Source organism: Doryrhamphus excisus, chromosome 14, assembly GCF_030265055.1.
Source record: "Doryrhamphus excisus isolate RoL2022-K1 chromosome 14, RoL_Dexc_1.0, whole genome shotgun sequence".
NCBI lineage: Eukaryota > Metazoa > Chordata > Actinopteri > Syngnathiformes > Syngnathidae > Doryrhamphus > Doryrhamphus excisus.
The window spans coordinates 8,376,786-8,395,388 of record NC_080479.1 but is presented as its reverse complement, the minus strand read 5'-3'; the positions used below and the strand labels follow the sequence as shown (position 1 = coordinate 8,395,388).

At 45.8% G+C, this 18,603-nt stretch overlaps 1 protein-coding gene across 4 annotated transcripts; it reads right to left on the bottom strand.

Moving 5' to 3' along the window:
- Positions 1–4,738: 4,738 nt before the first annotated feature.
- rxrba (retinoid x receptor, beta a) lies at positions 4,739–18,177 on the bottom strand. Of its 4 annotated transcripts, XM_058047168.1 has the most exons (13): positions 18,066–18,177; positions 17,225–17,366; positions 16,554–16,789; positions 16,317–16,470; positions 15,740–15,919; positions 15,459–15,479; positions 14,228–14,388; positions 13,990–14,119; positions 13,613–13,745; positions 11,857–11,892; positions 9,999–10,090; positions 9,824–9,929; positions 4,739–9,516 (listed from the first exon to the last, which is right to left on the bottom strand). In XM_058047168.1, exons 2-13 carry the CDS (start codon positions 17,238–17,240, stop codon positions 9,369–9,371), a joined length of 1,413 nt encoding a protein of 470 aa, XP_057903151.1. In that variant the 5' UTR covers positions 17,241–17,366; positions 18,066–18,177; the 3' UTR covers positions 4,739–9,368. The 4 variants fall into 4 exon arrangements, with proteins under 4 accessions (XP_057903151.1, XP_057903153.1, XP_057903152.1 ...); XM_058047170.1 differs by lacking the exon at positions 11,857–11,892; XM_058047169.1 differs by lacking the exon at positions 15,459–15,479.
- Positions 18,178–18,603: the final 426 nt, after the last annotated feature.

Below are 18,603 nucleotides of genomic sequence, written 5' to 3'. Positions count from 1 at the left end.
AAAGAAACGGTGGAGGAGGGTGGGGTCGAGGTGGTCTTTCCACCCGTGCGGGTCACAGGGGGAGCCCACAAGTGGAGAAGGTGAGCGGCGCCAGGTCGAGAAGGAATTTAGACGTAGAATGGGTCAGTGATTCTGTACCCGGCCACTGGACACACCCAGAAAACCACATACCTCAAATAGGCATAGTGGGGGTGGGGGGTGGGCAGAATGATGGTGAAGACAGTGGTGCGAGCAGCCAAAAGTGGGCGTGGTTTTCATAACATAACATGGGGGGTGAGGGGTCGCAGTACGGTTAGCTGTAAGAAGATATTTAGTGGATGTCTTTCTCTTGTGCTGTCAGTTCCCACGTTTGTAGTCAAAACGACCAAAATGGTGAGTGCTCACAAAACAAGTTATTTTTGTTCTGGAAACGCCAATAACAAATTTGATTAGTAATTCAGTTTTAATGATTGTACAGTGGAGAAGTGGAGGGGGAAAAAAGCCAGTGGACATTTCCAACGAGGCCAACAATGTTCTGTCAAGTAGTTGCAGAAGGAGAAGAAAGAGACATGCATGGGAGAAGACGAAGGAGGAGAATAAGACAAAGACAAAGGAGAAACTGAAAAAGAATGGGAAGGAAAAGACAAAAGAAAAGAAGAGGAAAAAGAAAAAGAAGAAAAGATGTAGGAGAAAGAGCTTGAGGTGAAGAAGGAAACGATAGGAAAGAAAAGAAGAAAAAGACAGAAGAGGGTGAAAATGATGGAGAAGAGGGAAAAGAAGATAAAGATGTAGGAGGAGAAAAATGGTGGAAAAGATGGCAGGAGGAAAAATAAAAAAGAGAAGACGGTAGAAGTAGAAGAAAAAGGCAACGTAGAAGACATACAAGACGAAAAGATAGAGGAGGTGAAGAAGATGAAGGCAAATGAAGAACAAAAAAAGGAGACAAAACCAAAAGTGAAAAAGAAGGGGAAGATGAATTTTGCGGCCATTGAAGAAGAAGGAGTGAAGACAATGACATATTTCTACTAAGTGTGCACCAAGAGTAAGAGCACTACACTGTGAAAATGTGCACACTCAGGATGAGTAGGCAAGTGTGCACAGTATACTGTACTTGTCGAATTGTACTGACGGAAGTATTCCAGCCCATTCGGGAGGCGGTGTTCTGTCCCTGGCATTTTTCAGTGTTCATGTGCCAAGTTTGGGGGCTCTAAACATAGCACACATCACCTCCCTCATTCAGCAATACTGGCGGTCGTCACGCAAGATGGCACATCATTAAAAACAGAGGCGGGTTAGAAGAAAGTGAAAGTCATTGAAGCAAGTGTCACATTTGATGACTGCTGTCTCCCAATGGAAGGCGGCCAAAGTTGTAGCTTTTAGGAAAGTGGTGCCTGGGAGGGAGCGACGCATCTGTGGAAAGGTACCGGCACAGGGACAGGAGGGTGCGAGGGGGCGGGCGGAGGGAATGAATGAGGTCCATTGATGAAGGCGGAGGGAGCAGATGGAGGTAGGGAAGAAGGTTCAAAAGGTATTTACGCGGACGGACAGAAGTGTCTCTAACTGACCTACTGACTCAGACACCGACGGGGGCGGGGCCACAGTGTTAATTAAGCGTACTAAGAGTCATTCTTATTATGGAAAATAATAATAAGGTTTGATTTCATATAGCCCCTTTTTACAAGGTACCCATTCATTCCTCAGTCACACATGGATGGTGGTAAACTACATCTGTATCCACAGCTGCCCTGGGGGAGGCATCTGAGCATGTGGTAGGGCAACACGTTACAGAAAGTGAGGTGGGCCAGTTTAGGTTTTCATCAGACCTCGTCATCATTTCAGCAAGGCATTTTAGGACAATTGTGTGCTTCCAAAATTTCGGGAACATTTAGGGAATACATCAGCGACCTCTGATGTCACAAATGAATAGATAACAACTGTCTAAGCTTAAACTCCACCTTGATGCTGTGAGAGGGCGTTTCTCCAGAAGTTGATGATGAAGGCATGTGAAGTATTGAAACCATGCAGAGATGCCGAGCCAAGATGTGAGCCAGACCAGTGAGTTGGAGGCGAAGGTCAGGTGGGTCATTTCGGCTTTGGTGTGAGAATATGTGGGAACTGGGGGTCCATTTCTTACCCATCACTGAATTGGGCTCTGTGAAGCTGTGACCAGAAGAAGCAATGAGTGAAGGGCACGCCAAGACCTTAAGAGGAACTGAGCTTGTTCGCTTAGACTGGCAGGTGATCACTTCATGGAATCAAAACAAACGCCAGCTCGTAGCGGACATGTTTTTGTTTGCACTTGACTTAAATTGGAACTCTCTTGGGCCTTGTAAGCTCACGCAAACATACGATTCTTTGGCAATGTCCTGGAATCACAAGCGAGTGCCCCTCCAAAGTCCGGATTGGCGACTTTGACAAGCTGGACCCTGGAAAGTGGTTCCAGTCTGCGAGCAGTGCTGACAGAAGGACCGCGGACCGGCAGGAATGTACCAGGGGAGTGGGGTGGGAGGGGGGAATGTACCACAGGGGTGTTGAGGAAGGGGGTGGGGTGCCAGTGGAGGAAACGTAAGGGCGGGCGAACAGAGAGTCCTTTTGTGAGACAGGAAGCAGCCGGGCCCAGGGCCCTTGGTTAGCGTAGCGACGCTGAGGGGACGAGGAAGATGAGCGCAAAGTGAACAGAAGACACCTTGAGTGGGTCATTCATTTTCTACCGCTTTTTCCTCGTGAGGGTTGCGGGGGGTGCTGGAGCCTATCCCAGCTGTCTTTGGGCGAGAGGCGGGGTACACCCTGGACTGGTGGCCAGCCAATCACAGGGCACATATAGACAAACAACCATTCACACTCACATTCATACCTATGGACAATTTGAAGTCACCAATTAACCTAGCATGTTTTTGGAATGTGGGAGGAAACCGGAGTACCCGGAGAAAACCCACGCATGCACGGGGAGAACATGCAAACTCCACACAGAGATGGCCGAGGGTGGAATTGAACCCTAGTCTCCTCGCTGTGAGGTCTGCGTGCTAACCACTCGACCGCCGTGCCTCCCCCTTGGGTGGGTCAGAAGGTAGAAAATCCGTGGGCGCCTCAATTACACATTTTGTCGTCACGACTATAACAGGATGGACTGCGTTGTTGTGTTGCAATGCCTCATGTGGGGCAGGATCCACCACAGCAGCGGCAAAAGGCGGAAGCCGTCCTGATTACCAGGAAAAAAGGCGTGATGACAAAAGTGATCAAGTGCAATCGGGGTCCTTTAATGAGGCCTTTTCATCTTCTTCAGCTCACGCAATCACTGTGACCAAGAGGAGGAAAAAGAAGACCCGCCCCTTCCCTTTCCTGATTTTTTTTGATGCATCAGGCATCTTTTGTCGCCATCTTTCCACAGAACATTGTCTTAAACCAAGTTCTACTACAGCTATACTTCTTGTCCCTTCTTTTGAATAGCCTCCAAGTCCTGTGGGACTCTTGTGTCCCTGTGTGAGGTTAAAAGTCACTCTTGTTGGTGCGCCACACCAAACTCATCCAAGCATGGCTTTACAAATCTTGCTCTTGCTAAACTCAAGAATTATAATTTGGAGAGTTGGAGGGTCCTAACCTTTTTTCTGATGGGAAAAAGCCTAAGTCTGCAAATGGCATTCAAGTGGTTCTTGTTAAGTTCTGGACTTAGCCCTTATGTCCCTGGTCTCCCGTGTCCTGTCGATTAGAAAGCAGAAGTGTAAAATTACAACCTCTTATGTCGGTTTCAGCCCAGTTTAGCCCCCGCTCTGTGGGGCGCGCTCTGCATGTGCAGCCGAGCATGACACGTGTGTCATGTCATTAGAGCTGAGAGACAGGAGGGGACAGACACTGACCCAAAAAGAAGAAACCGCAGTCACAAGTGCTGAAAAAAGTGACAAGACTGTGGTGCACAACAGTGGCTGAAGTGGACCAAATAATGAAAGACTCGAGACTTCTAAGACAGCAGGAATTAACAATCATTTGACGTCCCATCTTGCCTTGTCTGACTGGGAGACACAGAGAACGCGGACGACAAGGCCGAGAACGACAAAGGTGGTGGAATGGGATAAGAAAGTGAAAGGAAAAGGAGGCCAAGAGTGATGAGAGGATGTGCGTCAAACACGAAGCGCCCTAAGTCCCCTTGTGTACATGGTGTAGGGTAGTCCTGTGTTACCTGAGCTTGACATGAAGTACACATGGAGGGGACGTGAAGACGATTCTCAACAGACGCTTCCTTGTGCGCACTCCCCCTGCCGGCAGTTGCTGGAATTACATGAGAATTAGCCCTTCACATCATTCATCAAAGTAGAATACATGAACTCTCTTCTGTGAACTAAACGTCACAGTATGTCTTTTGTAGTCTTGCCAGTGTGGAAAATACACAGAAAAACCAAGCGGGTTGAGCAGACTCGCTTCTGGTGACATTTTGAACCATTTTTCATGAGCAAAAGTATTGCTCATCCGACATTTAGACATGAAGATCGTAGGAGGAGCCAAGAACATCCACATTCCTGCCAGCAAATTGCCAGGTGGCAGGATGGACGGCTACTCAGGTATGCCGCTCCCTCATTGGCTGGAAAGTGCAAAGTAGGCGGGGCTAGACTACATGACCAGCCCATCCTCGCCATGACCCAAGATCAGTGCTCCCTCTGGAGGCTGAATGGCGGCATTGCTGCGCCAGTAGTGGTCAGCCAGGGTCCTGGGGGTCCTGCTGGACAGGACTGCGCCATCCCTTTTGGAATAACGACATGAAAAGCAGTTTGCGTACAGTATTAAAAGCTTTACTCGGACATAATACGACAAACAAGATTCAAAATGAACATCTGGGAAAAATATGATTCATATTTTTTTCCTTCATTCGCTCTCCAAAGCACACAACAGTCACTCGGCTCCACGCGTACAATGGAGTAAGAAAAAACAGGACAAAGAACAGACAGAGAGAAATTGAACATAAGAGTGACACATTCCATACGGATCTTACAGCTTATGTATTTAATACTTCGTAATAAACAGGTGGGAAGCATAGGGAGGGAGACGGGAAATAAGACAAAAAGGATGAATTTTGTTTAGTTGAAGAGAAAACAGTTAAGGAAGATTCTAGACCTACAAGGGGAAATTGAGGTGTTTTTTTTTTTTTAACTGTTTCCTCCCCTGCTTGACCTTCAAAAGTACTCCATCATCGCCTCCTCAAACACCTCTTCCGTAAAACAGAGTGCCCCGTCCGTCCAGTTCTCTACTTCCGGATAAAAAAAGTGGACCAAAGCAAGCACCAACACTCAGGTTTAGCACCATAACAGGTCCAAACACTGCTCTGTCTGTCTTATGACCACAAGCTGCTGTTCCATTCGTATTCGGGCCGCACCAGTTGACCTCTTGGTATCTTCCAATGCAACCTTGATATCTAAACTAATCACAGCCTGCGATCCACTATTAAAAAAACACATACTTTCCTCTCAAACAGCATCTCCAAATGTAACAAAGAGAGCAGCGGCGATGATGACGCGCACGTCAAAAGGTGGCGGCACCTGTCGGCCCCCCCGAGTGCACAAGGTCGCAATGACAAACATTTCCACAGAGACAGGCCACTGATCAGCACCGCCCCGCCGTCAAGTAAAGTAAGCGCAGGGGAGGGGACGAGCGCGAGCATTGGGGCCCCGCCCCTGTCAACCCCTACACTTGTCCCCCCAGAAAGCTTCACATCCTTTTAACAAGAAAAATTGCAAAGGATTGCGTCACACAACCGTTCTGATGTAGAGCCTCTGTTGCGCACAAGCATGTCATAGGAAGCGCAAAATTTAAAAAAAAAATAAAAGAGGGCAGGGATGTATTATAAATAGGGCTGTCAAATGATTACAAATTTTAAACAAATTAATCATGATTAACCATCATTTGCTCCCATGTGTGAAATATGCAATTTTTTGTTGTATTTTATGAATAAGAAAAATGACAGGACACAATTATGTACTCTATATTTGGGAACGCTACTGTGGCTTTGTCTGCCATCGTAACGGAAAGATGTCGTTTGACGTGACGGTAAACAATTTCAACGTGATTAAATAAATTAGTTACCGCTGTTAAAGCGCTATTTTTGACAGCCCTAATTATAAAGCGCCGACTGTCGCCTCCAGCCTGGCGCTCGTTCTTCCCACGCTTCCTCACATCGTGCGTAAAACTACACAGCTGTGGCCAACCTGCGACGCTTTCTGGAAGAAATGAAACATCTCATCTCTCGTGTCCTCCAACAGAAGGTCATTGCGTCGCCGTTGCCTGCAGCTATGGGGCACGCTTCTGTAACAGACCAGTCAAATGGCGCCTTACGTGTCGCAAGCTGCAGTGAAATGTTCTACCTTGCATATCTTGACAGGTCACCATCAGGAAAATTTGGCTTTTGCGTCCAGGTCAACAAGTCTGTGTATGTGATCACGGCCATCGCCGGACAGAAACACGATTTTGACTGCAGGCAGGGGAAGCTTCTGGAGGGAAGCACAGTAGAGCCGTCAATCAAGTCAAAAATGAGATTGTTCATACAAACATGCGCAGTTGCTCATCTCCTGGAAGCTCGGCTGAGGGCTCCTAAAATCCTCTAAACTGTCCTCGCCACAACGCCATCATTCCTACCAAGGCGTGCACAAGTGAAGAAAAATCCAAAGCCTTTACAAAAACAAGCACCTGTCTCACAGGTCCGCCAAGTCACACAAGCAAGAAAAAAGTTAGAGGGGCGAGGATCCTCTTTCAGAGGACTATCTGAAGGGCAGGAAGCTCTTCACATCTACTTCCACTGGCTGCACACACAATCGCTGTGGGAAGTCTTGGGGTCGGGGGGTGGGCGCATAAGGAAACTAATTTGCAGTGGAACATGATTTGATTTTCTCTTGCATACTGTGCATTGCATCGATGTGAATGTGCAGGTCTCAAATGAATAAAGACTGTTGGATATTTAGCACCTGGTAGAGGACGTCTGCACCTCTTCCCTGTTGAATGACACCACGATGCTCGATTCTATTCACAGTGGAAACTGCTAAAATACTCGACTACTAAGAAAAAAAAAACAAAACACGCTAACAACAAATCCATACCAGTATGTGCCGAGCACTGGTTGGGATCATAGCTTAAGCGTGGTGACCGTGCGAGTTAAGTCACAGTATCAAGTGCCGTTGTTGATGACATCCAATCAAGAACATGGGTGCAAAGGCTGCAGAGTTTGGCCACAGTCGGAAATCAAATTTGAATTTTGAACACGCGTTTGTTTGGACCCACGTGATGAGACGATGTTTCCTAGTATTTACATGTGCTAATTCACATCTAGGCCTGTCACCATAATCAATAAAGGTGCACGATAATTAGGTACATGTGGGGAATTATGTCAAACCAATAAATCTGATAACATTAAAAATAGCTAGATAATAAACCATTTTAAAAAATGCTCCAAAGAGGCAAGATTACTGTGTGGGTGAGCAAATTAAGCTCACCTTTTTTTTCTTTTTTGATGTTAACGGCCTATCGTAACTTCCCCTGAGGTCACTGGTAAAAGAAATATTCAGAGGGGAAAAAAACAAGCTCACAAAAACCGTATCGGCCACCTGAAACGCGAGTGCCAAGGCATATGAAAGTGAAAAAGGTTCGCCAGAGAGCTCAGTCAGCTCGGAACGTGTGTCTGAATACAGTACACCTCGGTTGGCCGCGGCAGGTTACTCTATCTGCGGCATACTACGGTTCTCCTGATCTCCCTAGCGGCAGACCAGCTGCTCGGCGCATGTGTCTGAAAATAGTGCACTTTGCTGGGCCGCAGCAGGTGGCTCCCTCCGCTCTATACTCTGGTTCCCCTGATAGCAGTGATGGCATGATATTTGATTAGGACAAATGAACATGTAGAATTAGTCAAATACAAATTTGTTCCAGTCCGTATTACCTCAAGGTGTGCACAAATTAGTCTGCCAAACTAAATTTAAAAAGTTGATATAAAAAAGTTATCAGCATCATGAATCTTTAATCTTTAAGTCTTTAATGATTCTCCATTAAATAGTCTTTATTGCTATCCTGTACTCGCATTAACATGCCATATATTATGACATTAATGAAAAAAATGATGTGGATAATAGTATGGTTTCTCAGCAATAATTAACGTCCAGCAAAATGTATTATAATGACAGGCCTATTCATGTCCGAAACTTTGGGATGCAAACACTTGTTGCATATGTCTTCTTGTATTACGTGCCAGGTGGGAATAATGTAAATGTCTTTTTAACTTTACATACTCTGCTGACAAAGCAGAGAAACAACCGGTGTGCCTCATATAAAAATCCTACACCGGGATGCTGTCGTCCTACCGCCAGTTGATTAAGTACGCCAAGCTCATTTCCCTGCGACCCAAAACAACGTGGTCAGTGTCGGCCAATTTAGCGCGGTGTACAATTATTGAAGCAACCACGAGAAAGCCTACAGGTAGTACCTGGCCATTCAGAGGGAACATTTACAACTCACCAAAGTGCACATATGACCACCGGCAAAGCACCGGCAATTTCTGGGCGACAAAAGGGAGAAAGCAAATGATGCGATTTCCTCAAGCGGTTCAAACTGCCGCCAACCAAACTGCCACCGTAGAGATATAGGCTCAAATCGAAAGAAAACAAAACAAAAATTCAAGTCATTCTTTTTGCCGTACAAAGCCCACTGTGCATCGGGAGGATGGGGAAGGACTACGTTCGCCATTCAAAGTGCTCCCAGGCCTTGGAAAAAAGCTCTCATTTCATGAGTACAGTACTTCAAGATAGAAACTGGAAAAAAAAAGTTGCAGCATTATAATCAAAATAAAGAGTATACAATACATTTTGGGATTGGATTGGAACTGGTGACAATTGTGGGAGGTGCTGGTTTGACGGCACATTGTTGATTGAAATGCGACACGCCTGATGGGAAGCTAAACGCGTCAATGAACGCGGATCTAAGATACAGAGGCGCTGGCAGAAACAGGTCCAAACAGTTTAGTGTGAGAGTAACAAATAAGCATTAAAAAGTCACTCCTGAGATGAAGGCTGACTTATGGTTATAATGTTTACGACTCATCCATGCGCATATACACACTCATTTATAAATATATATGCAGATGCATGTGCAGAGTATATGAAGATGAGAACTGTTGAAACACTGAGTACACGAATGATTGTGATAATAGCGTCATGTTAAATTGTGTTGCCTCTGCAAGTTAGATCTGCGTGTAAGAGAGTGGGTGAGGAAAATGAGCCAATTTGTGCACGTCTTCAAGTGTGTTTTGTGAGCTGGCACTTTAAGACCAGCGGGTGTTGCGGTAAGTGAAGCCCAACAAGCCTAAATGGAGGCGGCGTGTGGCTAATCCTGGCGTGCAACAGGATCCTGACCGCAACCTGGCTGGTCTAGGTGAGCTGGTGAGGTGCCTCCAGCATCTCCATCAGGAAGGTGTCGATGGGCGTGTCGCCAATCAGCTTAAAGAAGAACAGGTGCTCCAGGCACTTCAAGCCGATGGAGCGCAGGGCCGGCAGTCGGAGGAGGAGCTTGGCAAACCTGCCCGGAAACAAGGGGGAAATGTACGTGTCGTCATCTAAACCAGGGGTGCTCATTATGTTGATCGCAAAGGTACTGTGGGTCACTTTGTCAGCTGACATGAAGCTCTCCCTCGATTGACTCCTGCTCCGCCATGGCAATGGTGAACAGACGTCTCAAACTATACATAAAGATGCAGCTTCCATCTTTATTAATCCAATTATGGATAACCTAACTCATCTATAACAAAAGTCATTCCTTCAGAGCCGTAGTTAGAAATCTAAATTTCTTCCCTCCCTCCCTTGTGTGCCTGTGTGTGTTGGTATACCTGCCCTGCTGGTCCGGATACTTCTGCTTGCAGTAGGTCTCAAGCGATGCATACACCCTTTCTCTCAGCAACTCTACCTCACTGGGGTTGGACAAACCCTTGGCATCTTCAGAAACGAATGGATATTGTCATGTTTCTCGTCCGCAACATCCGCCCGCTCTTTGACTCGGCTTACCTGGATTGAAGAGGATGATGGCTCGAAGGCAGCCCAGCTCAGTCTTGTCCATCTGCATGTCTCTCATCTTGCTCACCAGCTCAGTCAGAACCCTGCCGAGGAGGACGAGAGGAAGAGCAGAGGGGGTCATTGGCCATCCGCGAAAGTGGTGAGTAAAAGGATTCTGCACAAAAACAAAAGCTGAACTGATGAGAAACAACATTCTGTTGAAAGTGAGTCCATCTAGAAGTCGCAATGCATATACTTTTACATTTCATGGGGCTGGAGGTTAACATACAGGCACAGCGCAGATGAGCACAATTTACCAAACACTGGATTCATTCCTTCTTTCATTAACTCTACATTTACAAATGAATCAATGTCAGTCTCTCGTGTGCATATTTAGCTTCCAGGCTCCACATGCTTTTCATCCCATCCAGACATGTACGCATGCATCCCACTTAATGGGCACCAGCTCAAAACACTGCAGTGTTTCCAATATATTTATGTATTTGTGGTTTAGGCCGCCACAAACAGACTTGGTGCTACCTCTTCGTCCTCGCTCATAAACACATTATAACGCATCTGGTCTTTCAGAAAATGGGAAGGCGCAAAAGTGATCGGTGTTGCCAACTTAACAACTCTGTTGCTATATTTAGCGAGTAATCAGACCCCTCTAGATACTCTGATACCTCTGGTGTCATATCCACTGAGGAGACTTCTGGCTCTGACATGAATGCATGTACAGACTCATCACGTTGCAGTTCCAATTTCACCGTTTCCTACTACGGTATAACGGTTTTCAAAACTATATCAGTTAATAAATCAAGCTGCTTAGCTGGCCTATTATTAGTCAAACATATGCCAAACATATTTATGTTTTGGCCATCATTTATGCATAAAAATGGCTAAATGAAATAAAATATAAGATCATCGGGCCGATGTAGGGAATTGTGAAATCATACCGATAAATCCAATGAAATTAAAAATTGCTCAGATAGCCGATAATTTAAAAAAATTCCAATGAGGAGGGATGACTCATATCAGTTGTAACTTCCCCTGAGCTCACTTATAAACAAACATTTACTTTAAAAGGAAGAAATTTCACGCGCTAATTGTATGCTCCACGATGAGGCGGGGGTAAAACCCCCATTGAGCAGACAATAAACCTTATCAACCGCCTGAAACGCCAGCGCCACGGTATTCGAAAAATGCCAAGGGTTTACCGGAGACCTCCGAGGCATCCCAATGGCGTCTCAGAGCGTGTGCCCGAATACACTGCACCTTACTGGGCGACGCCAGGTGGCTCCTGTCGCTCTATACTGTAGTTCTCGTTCTCATGGCCTCCGCAGCGACACACCGGCTGCTCTAACCAGCACAAATTAAGCCCTGTATTGCTCTTCGAGTGCCGCTGTCACTGATGGCTCTGTTTTATTTGTATTTTTAAATGGACATAAAAGCGACAGAAGAAAGTTCATTTGTAGTTGTAGACATATTTGTTCCGTTTTTGATGTTTTTTTCTCGCTTTTGGCAAATGGGTCATGGCCAATTATGCAAGTCTAACCAGTGCATGTTCTCACAGTGGAAGCACATCAGTAGTCACCTTTACGTAAAGACTTATTTGACGGCTCCTAAGGCTATAATAGTGGTTCTGAGGAATGTTAAGAGTCAGTGTTCAAATCACAACTGTAACGGGCAACATATAGAACTACCCCAGAAGAGCACACCCACCTTTATGGCACACGCATATATTACATCCAAAACATTCTCCTACAAATGGCCGCTGAAAAAGCTGCAGTAACCTTAACTCTAAGTACTCTATGTGGACTCCAGAGGAAGGGTTCAAGAAAACTTGATGTTTGTGTCGTGGCGTATTTACCTGTCAAATATGGCCCCAACCTCAGCATTGTGCGCCCTGTGTATTCAATCACAATGTGTTATTACAGTGTATTACACATTGGCTAGTACACTTGTCTGGTTTTGGCCCCTCAGGGATGCGTCTCTTATTAATCCACGTTTAATTAAGACCTTAGTGGAAGAAGCTCAAGGTTTTCTTTTTGCTTTATGCTCTACTTGACTGACATTTGTTTGTTCGTTAAGAAAAAGTGAATGTTTTTTTAAATTCTTCCCATTGTCCACAACCCTTATGTCCAAAGATCGAAAAACAGATAAAAACAGGCAAGAATGCATGCGATACACCTATTCCCCCAGTAAAGGCATCTGTAAAAACCTTACAAAACCTCCAACAAAAATAAATTACATTTGTATTAAATTTATTAATGCTAATAATACATTAATAATTCTAAAACTAATAACTGCCTCTTTTATCTTTTTATATCTTTAAACTGAATAGAAAAGAGAAAGACGTGTGTTCACGTGTCACAAAGAATTGTGGATGATGGGGAAAATTCCCACACAGGTGCACTTTTCCTTTTAAAAGACCCTGTGGATTTCTTCTGTGGGTGAATACAGACTATTCAAACCCTAAAAAAAAAGAAACGAGGGTGTCACTAAACTGTGACTATTGCGTATGAAAAAGAAAGAATTGAAGAATCAAACTAGATTTACACACAAGGAACATGAGAGGGTGAACAATGTTAGATATTTGTCCAATTCACTTGTGTATTTTGCCTTTCCGCCAATTTTCGCGAGGGGTACAGCAGAGGTGTCCAAAGCGCGGCCCGGGGGCTATTTTCTAAACATAAAATTGAATCACTATTAATTAGATATATTTGGGTTCACAAGGTGAGATGATACACCTCATATTCTTCATTTTTTCTGGATGTGGTCCTCTACGGAAAAGGTTTGGACACCCCTGGTTTACAGGACAGGGATTTCATTATGATTCCATGTAATCTACAAGCTTCAAACCTACCAAATGTGTTTATTCGGTACACTTTTGTCAGTACATGACCTCACATAAAACTAGTTTCCAAGATGATTGGACGCAGTGAGAAAATTGCTGTGTAATTAACAGTGAAGTGACACATTGTGATTGGATATGCAATGTTATCTGCAGTGTCTTTCAGGCCAGTGATGAATGGATTAACTCTACAGAATCCTCAATCAATGCGCTGCAAATAAAGCATGGCAGTGAACAGTTGATTCAGAAGGAACACCTCAGACCAGCCAGACATTTTTGACGTTAGTAAACACTGGGCAGCCATGATTGCATTACTTAGAGTTGCAGAGTGTGCCTTATTATTGCGCGTGTGTGCTCATGCACGTCGATGCACATACATACTATGTATTAGTCACCAGCCTCCCAGCATGCGCACACCCCCGAAAGCGGCAGCCACAAGAACACAGCAGGTGCAGCCCCGTCACCGCAGTTGTCACACGAGGTCACGAGTCACATGATCCAACGCAACAGCAAAGTGAGATGGAGTGAGAAGCCGTCAGAGACAGATGCATGTGTTTGCTCTCATGGCGAATGTGAACCCTCATGAACGGGTCTACCTGCTGGATTCCAGGTGGACTACGTCATTCCACTGGAGTATGGGAAAAGCTATTGTTCTCATCTACTGTAAATAGGAATGCTGCTAAGGTTGTTGCGTAACACCGATCACATAACCCCAAATGTGTACGTGGACTTACAGTGTCATGTCTGTAGATACACAAACTGTGAGGGCTACCTGTCAAAGATGGCTCCCACTCCGGCGCTGTGAGCACTGTTTCTGTGCACGTGGAGCCCCGTGGCCAGTAAGATCCCGTCCTTGACTGAGATGGAGCGATGAGAGAAGGACGCGATCAGGAGCTCGTTCCAACCTGTCATCAAGGGATTTTTTTCGCTTTAATCTTTTACAAGTCAGTCATCGGTCGTATTAAGCACGGGAAACTTGTGCATGACAAGCTTTGCGCTGAGCTGCAACATCTTCCAATGGACAAATACCGCCACACGGCTGATATCACCGCTGAGTGTATCAGAGTGCCACTGCCCAAAATTCTGATAGCTGAACAATATCGGTTCGGGACACCCCAAGTGACAAAGAAGTGCAGTAATAAAACACACCTGCCCGTAGCAAGATAACCTGGTCGTCAAGGGCCAGCTCAGAGAAGTGCGGGATCCTCTTGGCCCACTCCACCAGGGTAAAGAGCTGCTTGTCTGCAGCCTGACAGATGTTTGTAACAGGGTCGTTGGGCTGAGGAGGCACAGTAAGGAAGGTGTTATCATGACACACCTGCAGACATGCATGTCTACCTCAATTCAACAAGCAACCTCATTTCTTCTGCTGTGGGCGGCTACTCACAGAGCTTCCTCCAGAGCTTCCGTCGGCGTGAAGCTCCGTCTTCTGCTCTACGGCCATCTCGGCCTCCAAAATCTTTTCCACCGGCATCTCCTCGTTGATGCCGCTGGTGGACTCCACCTCACCTTCTCGCTCCTTGTTCCTCTGGCGCTCCTCTTGAACCGCTGGAGGGAAGGGGTGGGAGATCGAGGGTGAACACACGCAACAAGCCATGGGGGAAAGAAATAAAGCAATGGAGGAAGTGAATGGTGATGATGGGATTCAAGAGAGGCAGAACAGAACAGGAAGAAGAGCAGCAAGAAGCAGGAAAAAACATGAAGATCAGCAGGGTGGGGTGGGGGCAAAAAGGTCAGAGGCCAAACTGATTTTCTCCAGAAGCATGCCAAAGCACAGAAGGGAGTCGTACGAAGAAACTAGTGCAACTGATCACGGTGAGAGCATCCCAAAACCTGATGATTAAACTGGCTCAGACGATCAGTGTTTGCCCTAGGCTTACAGTTTAGCAGGCAGGGGAGCACAATCACACGCACATGCACACGCGCAGCGTAGATGACTGTATTTCAAACACTACTCCAGAGTTACATTTCACTAATGACTAAGTCTAAAAAAAAACAAAAAAAGTCAAAATAACACATTTTGCTGGAGGATAATTGTCCTAGAAATTATTTCTGATAAATAGTATTATTGTTAGCATTATTTTGATACAATTTTGTCATTAACATGATGCCAATACATATATGCCATAATAATGCGAGTATAATGTATCAAAAGCAATAAATTCTAAAGAGCATTTAAATCGGGGCGTCACAAGATGACAACATTTCTCGTTCTGAAAAAAGTCTAAAAGGGTGGTAGGCCTGAGACGATAATAAATCAAATCAATCACACAATAAATAAAAAAACGAACTTGCTAATTTTTGCCAGCCTCATTACATTGCCATGTGCATGTGTGTATGTCATCCTCATTTCCCGCCTCCAAACAGGCAGGAAGAGAGTTCCCTCTGTGCATTGCTTTCAGCACTTTGGTGCATTTGTCCATAGAATGACGGCATGTTCACCCCTGGTATCTACACAGTGGTGGGCAAATGGAAAAGAAAAACGATTCAATTCTCAAAATGGCCGTGTAACATTTGAGGAGCACATTCTGGAAACAACATGTCGCACTATTGCCGGCCCTCCCTTGTTCTTCTCATTCACACACACATGCACACACCCGTTCCCCCCTTGTCCTTACATCTGTCGTTCATCTTAGCCACTGCAGAAGGGGAGGGCGGGGGGAGGATGAGAGGAAACAAAAGGAGGAGGAGGAGAGGGGGAAAGGGGGTTAGTGTTTGCAAAGCTTAGCCACCCCCATCTCCCCCTCTAACAACTCGCTTATGCCCTGCACATTAGGACAAAGGACAAACTTCCCATATTGGCCGGCAAAACTCACGGCTCAACAACCTTATCAAGTCGATTCAAGGCGTGAGGGTCACCCGGTGGACATTGCAACCTCCCTTCCTGCGGCTCGCTTACCTTCTCTCTTCATGCCCATGGCCAGGCACTTCTGGTAGCGGCAGTACTGGCAGCGGTTCCTCTGTCGTTTATCCACCATGCAGTCTTTATTGTCCCGGCAGGTGTAGGTCAGGTCTTTGCGCACTGTCCGCTTGAAGAAACCTTTGCAGCCCTCGCAGCTGTACACACCGTAGTGCTTTCCTGGTGGCACAGTGTGCAAAAGGACACATTAAAAGCATCTGCCAGCAAGGCTTTATGTCATATATGTCCTTGCTGTCCCATGAAAACCTTGCATGTCCGCTGAGCTGTACCTACAGGCAGCTAATCTGCTTGATGTTGCTCTCAGTCGTATTAAAGCAGGGGGGCTTTTGTCTGTTTTTTAATTGGCACACGGCACATTGTAAAAATATAACTTAACAAAAAAAAAAGGAAAAAGAGCGAAGTTGATACTATATATCAACCATATATCATATATCAATAGGCTTTAGAGATCCGCGTGTCGTGTCCAAATGTTTATCCTAAAGTAGATACACTTGGTTTTCATGGGAACAGCGACGTCGCCTTGACGTCAGGGAGGACAGAGATAATGCCCAGTCACCAGAGGATCGGTCTCCACAGATGGAGCAAAGACGTTTCTGGGAAAGCATCGGGCCCGGGCTGTGTGACGACAGCTGCTTCAACCCCAGCGGAGGTTTGACGTCATCCGAGCTGCTCACGGCGTGAAGTCCCGACATGGACACTGTCGAGTTTATCTGTAAGGAAACCAGAGGACGGTTGGGACAGGTTGCATGGAAACATCTCAGCGTTTGGTTGAAATTAAAATCTGCTTGCTTACTTGCGGACTGCTGATGGGACCATAGCCGACCGATGGTGTGCCGGGCAGGCAGGGGGAGCCCAGGGAGGAGCTGATGACCGAAAAGGGGGAGCCGATGCTACTGATGGGGCTGTTGACACCGGCGCTGGTGATGGGAGGAAGGGAAGTCATGGAGGCCGCTGCTGATGGTGCCAGTGGAGGCGAGCGCTGACCTGACGGCGGGGAGGACACGGACGAACTGTCCGGACTTCGTGAATCTGGTGACAAATGACAAAGCGTGACATCACGACACAACATCAACTGGAAGCTGACAATGCTGCCGGACAGATAATTATATGCCAATGACCTGCAACTACACTGCTGCCTCCTCCGCAATGTTCCACCGGCGCGCAATATACACATTATAATACCACTGTCTGCAACTCTAGCCTGTTGTTCCAACTCTGTACAGGAGATGGCATCGTTAATCTGCTTCTGCTTCATACAGGCCTCAAATTCTGACTAAAGGTCTGCTTACACCAGAAACCACAAACCCATGGAATCTGTTTGAAATGTGATTATCAGATCTAGACTTACATTGTCTATTTTTTGGTGCACGGCCCACACAATCCCTAGCCAAAAACAAATATTCCCACAGTCCTGAACACAAAACGTAAAAACAATCAAGGAGAAAACAATGTCTTGCTTCTTACCTCTGCTGTCTCCCATGGTGCTGCTGTCTGCAGGGGCCCGGGACCAACTGGCCTTTGCACGCAGTCTGCAGCCCGCTGTCAAACTCAAGACCGCGGACTGCGGCCCGGGCCGGAGCTGTTTTGGGGGCAACCAAAAACGGCTCTGAAACACACAAGAGGAGGGGCTGCATTAGCCAATACACGCTAACATCTACCATTAAAACACATTTTCAGCAAAATGGAAACGTCACCCAAACGTCGATGTGTAGTTAATGTTCAAGGCAGGGTCAAATGTGTGTATTTACTGCTTGTTTGTCTTTTTGTATGTATTATTTAAAGACTTTGAAAAGCAGACAGCTGCTAGTCTTACCCTCGAACATGGAGCTCACGTCAATAAAGCACGAAAGCCATTCCAGCCGATAGACAAAGATCTGAGTTTTTGTTGTGTTTCAAAGCGATACCATAGATACAATCATTATTCCAGTGTTTAGGTGGAGCCCAGGTTGCAAACAGAACCTCGTCCTCACAAGCCAACCTCCACGTAGCTCGAAGCTAGCTAGCTAGCTTCTTTAACTGTCACCAAACCATTTATATTAAGTTCTATAAATATACGTATTCGGGTGTGTTTTTAGGTTATGGCGAACCAACACCAGGGATAATGGTTTCCACAAACTGCATATTTATGCTCTAAAGTTGTCAAAACATGCTAGGCTCAAACCTGCTAGCTTAGCAAGGTAGCTAGCTAACGTGGCTGCATGGAGAGGCTACAGCGACAAAGCAAAACATATAACTCCTGTTTACTTCGTCCGTACTGTACATTGAGACCAAATAAATACAGTTGAGATAAAAGTGGATTACTGACGGTTAGCGACGCAGCTTCCTCGCATGAATCGATGTGGCGACTAGGCCCCGAGTGTCTTGTCTGTCATTCCCCCTCACACACACTCACTTTGGCCCGCAGACAGCCCTCCCTCCCCCGGCATCAAAACATGGTGACGGTGCTGGAGGAGCGTTTGGATGGCGCGTGAGCAAACACACACAAGTCACAGAGTGTGCGCGTGCGCGTCACACGAGCAGACGCAACCAAGGGAGGTCGCGAGGTCAAGACAAGTTCAGCTCAAAGGTAACTATAGGACACTCAACAACATGCTACTGCATTTAATAACTTTTTAAAAATGTGTAATCATGATATTATCATGAATTAAAGACAAAATCAGTACATTATTTCTTTATATGGGGACAGGGCTGTTCAAACGTTTCCAAAAGCTTCTGTTTATGCGTATAATATACATATTTTATTAAGAGTGCACAATAATTTTCAGAGTGATAATTATCATGACGATATGAGGAAATTATGACGTTGTACCGATAAGTCCGATAACATAAAAAATATCTCAGAT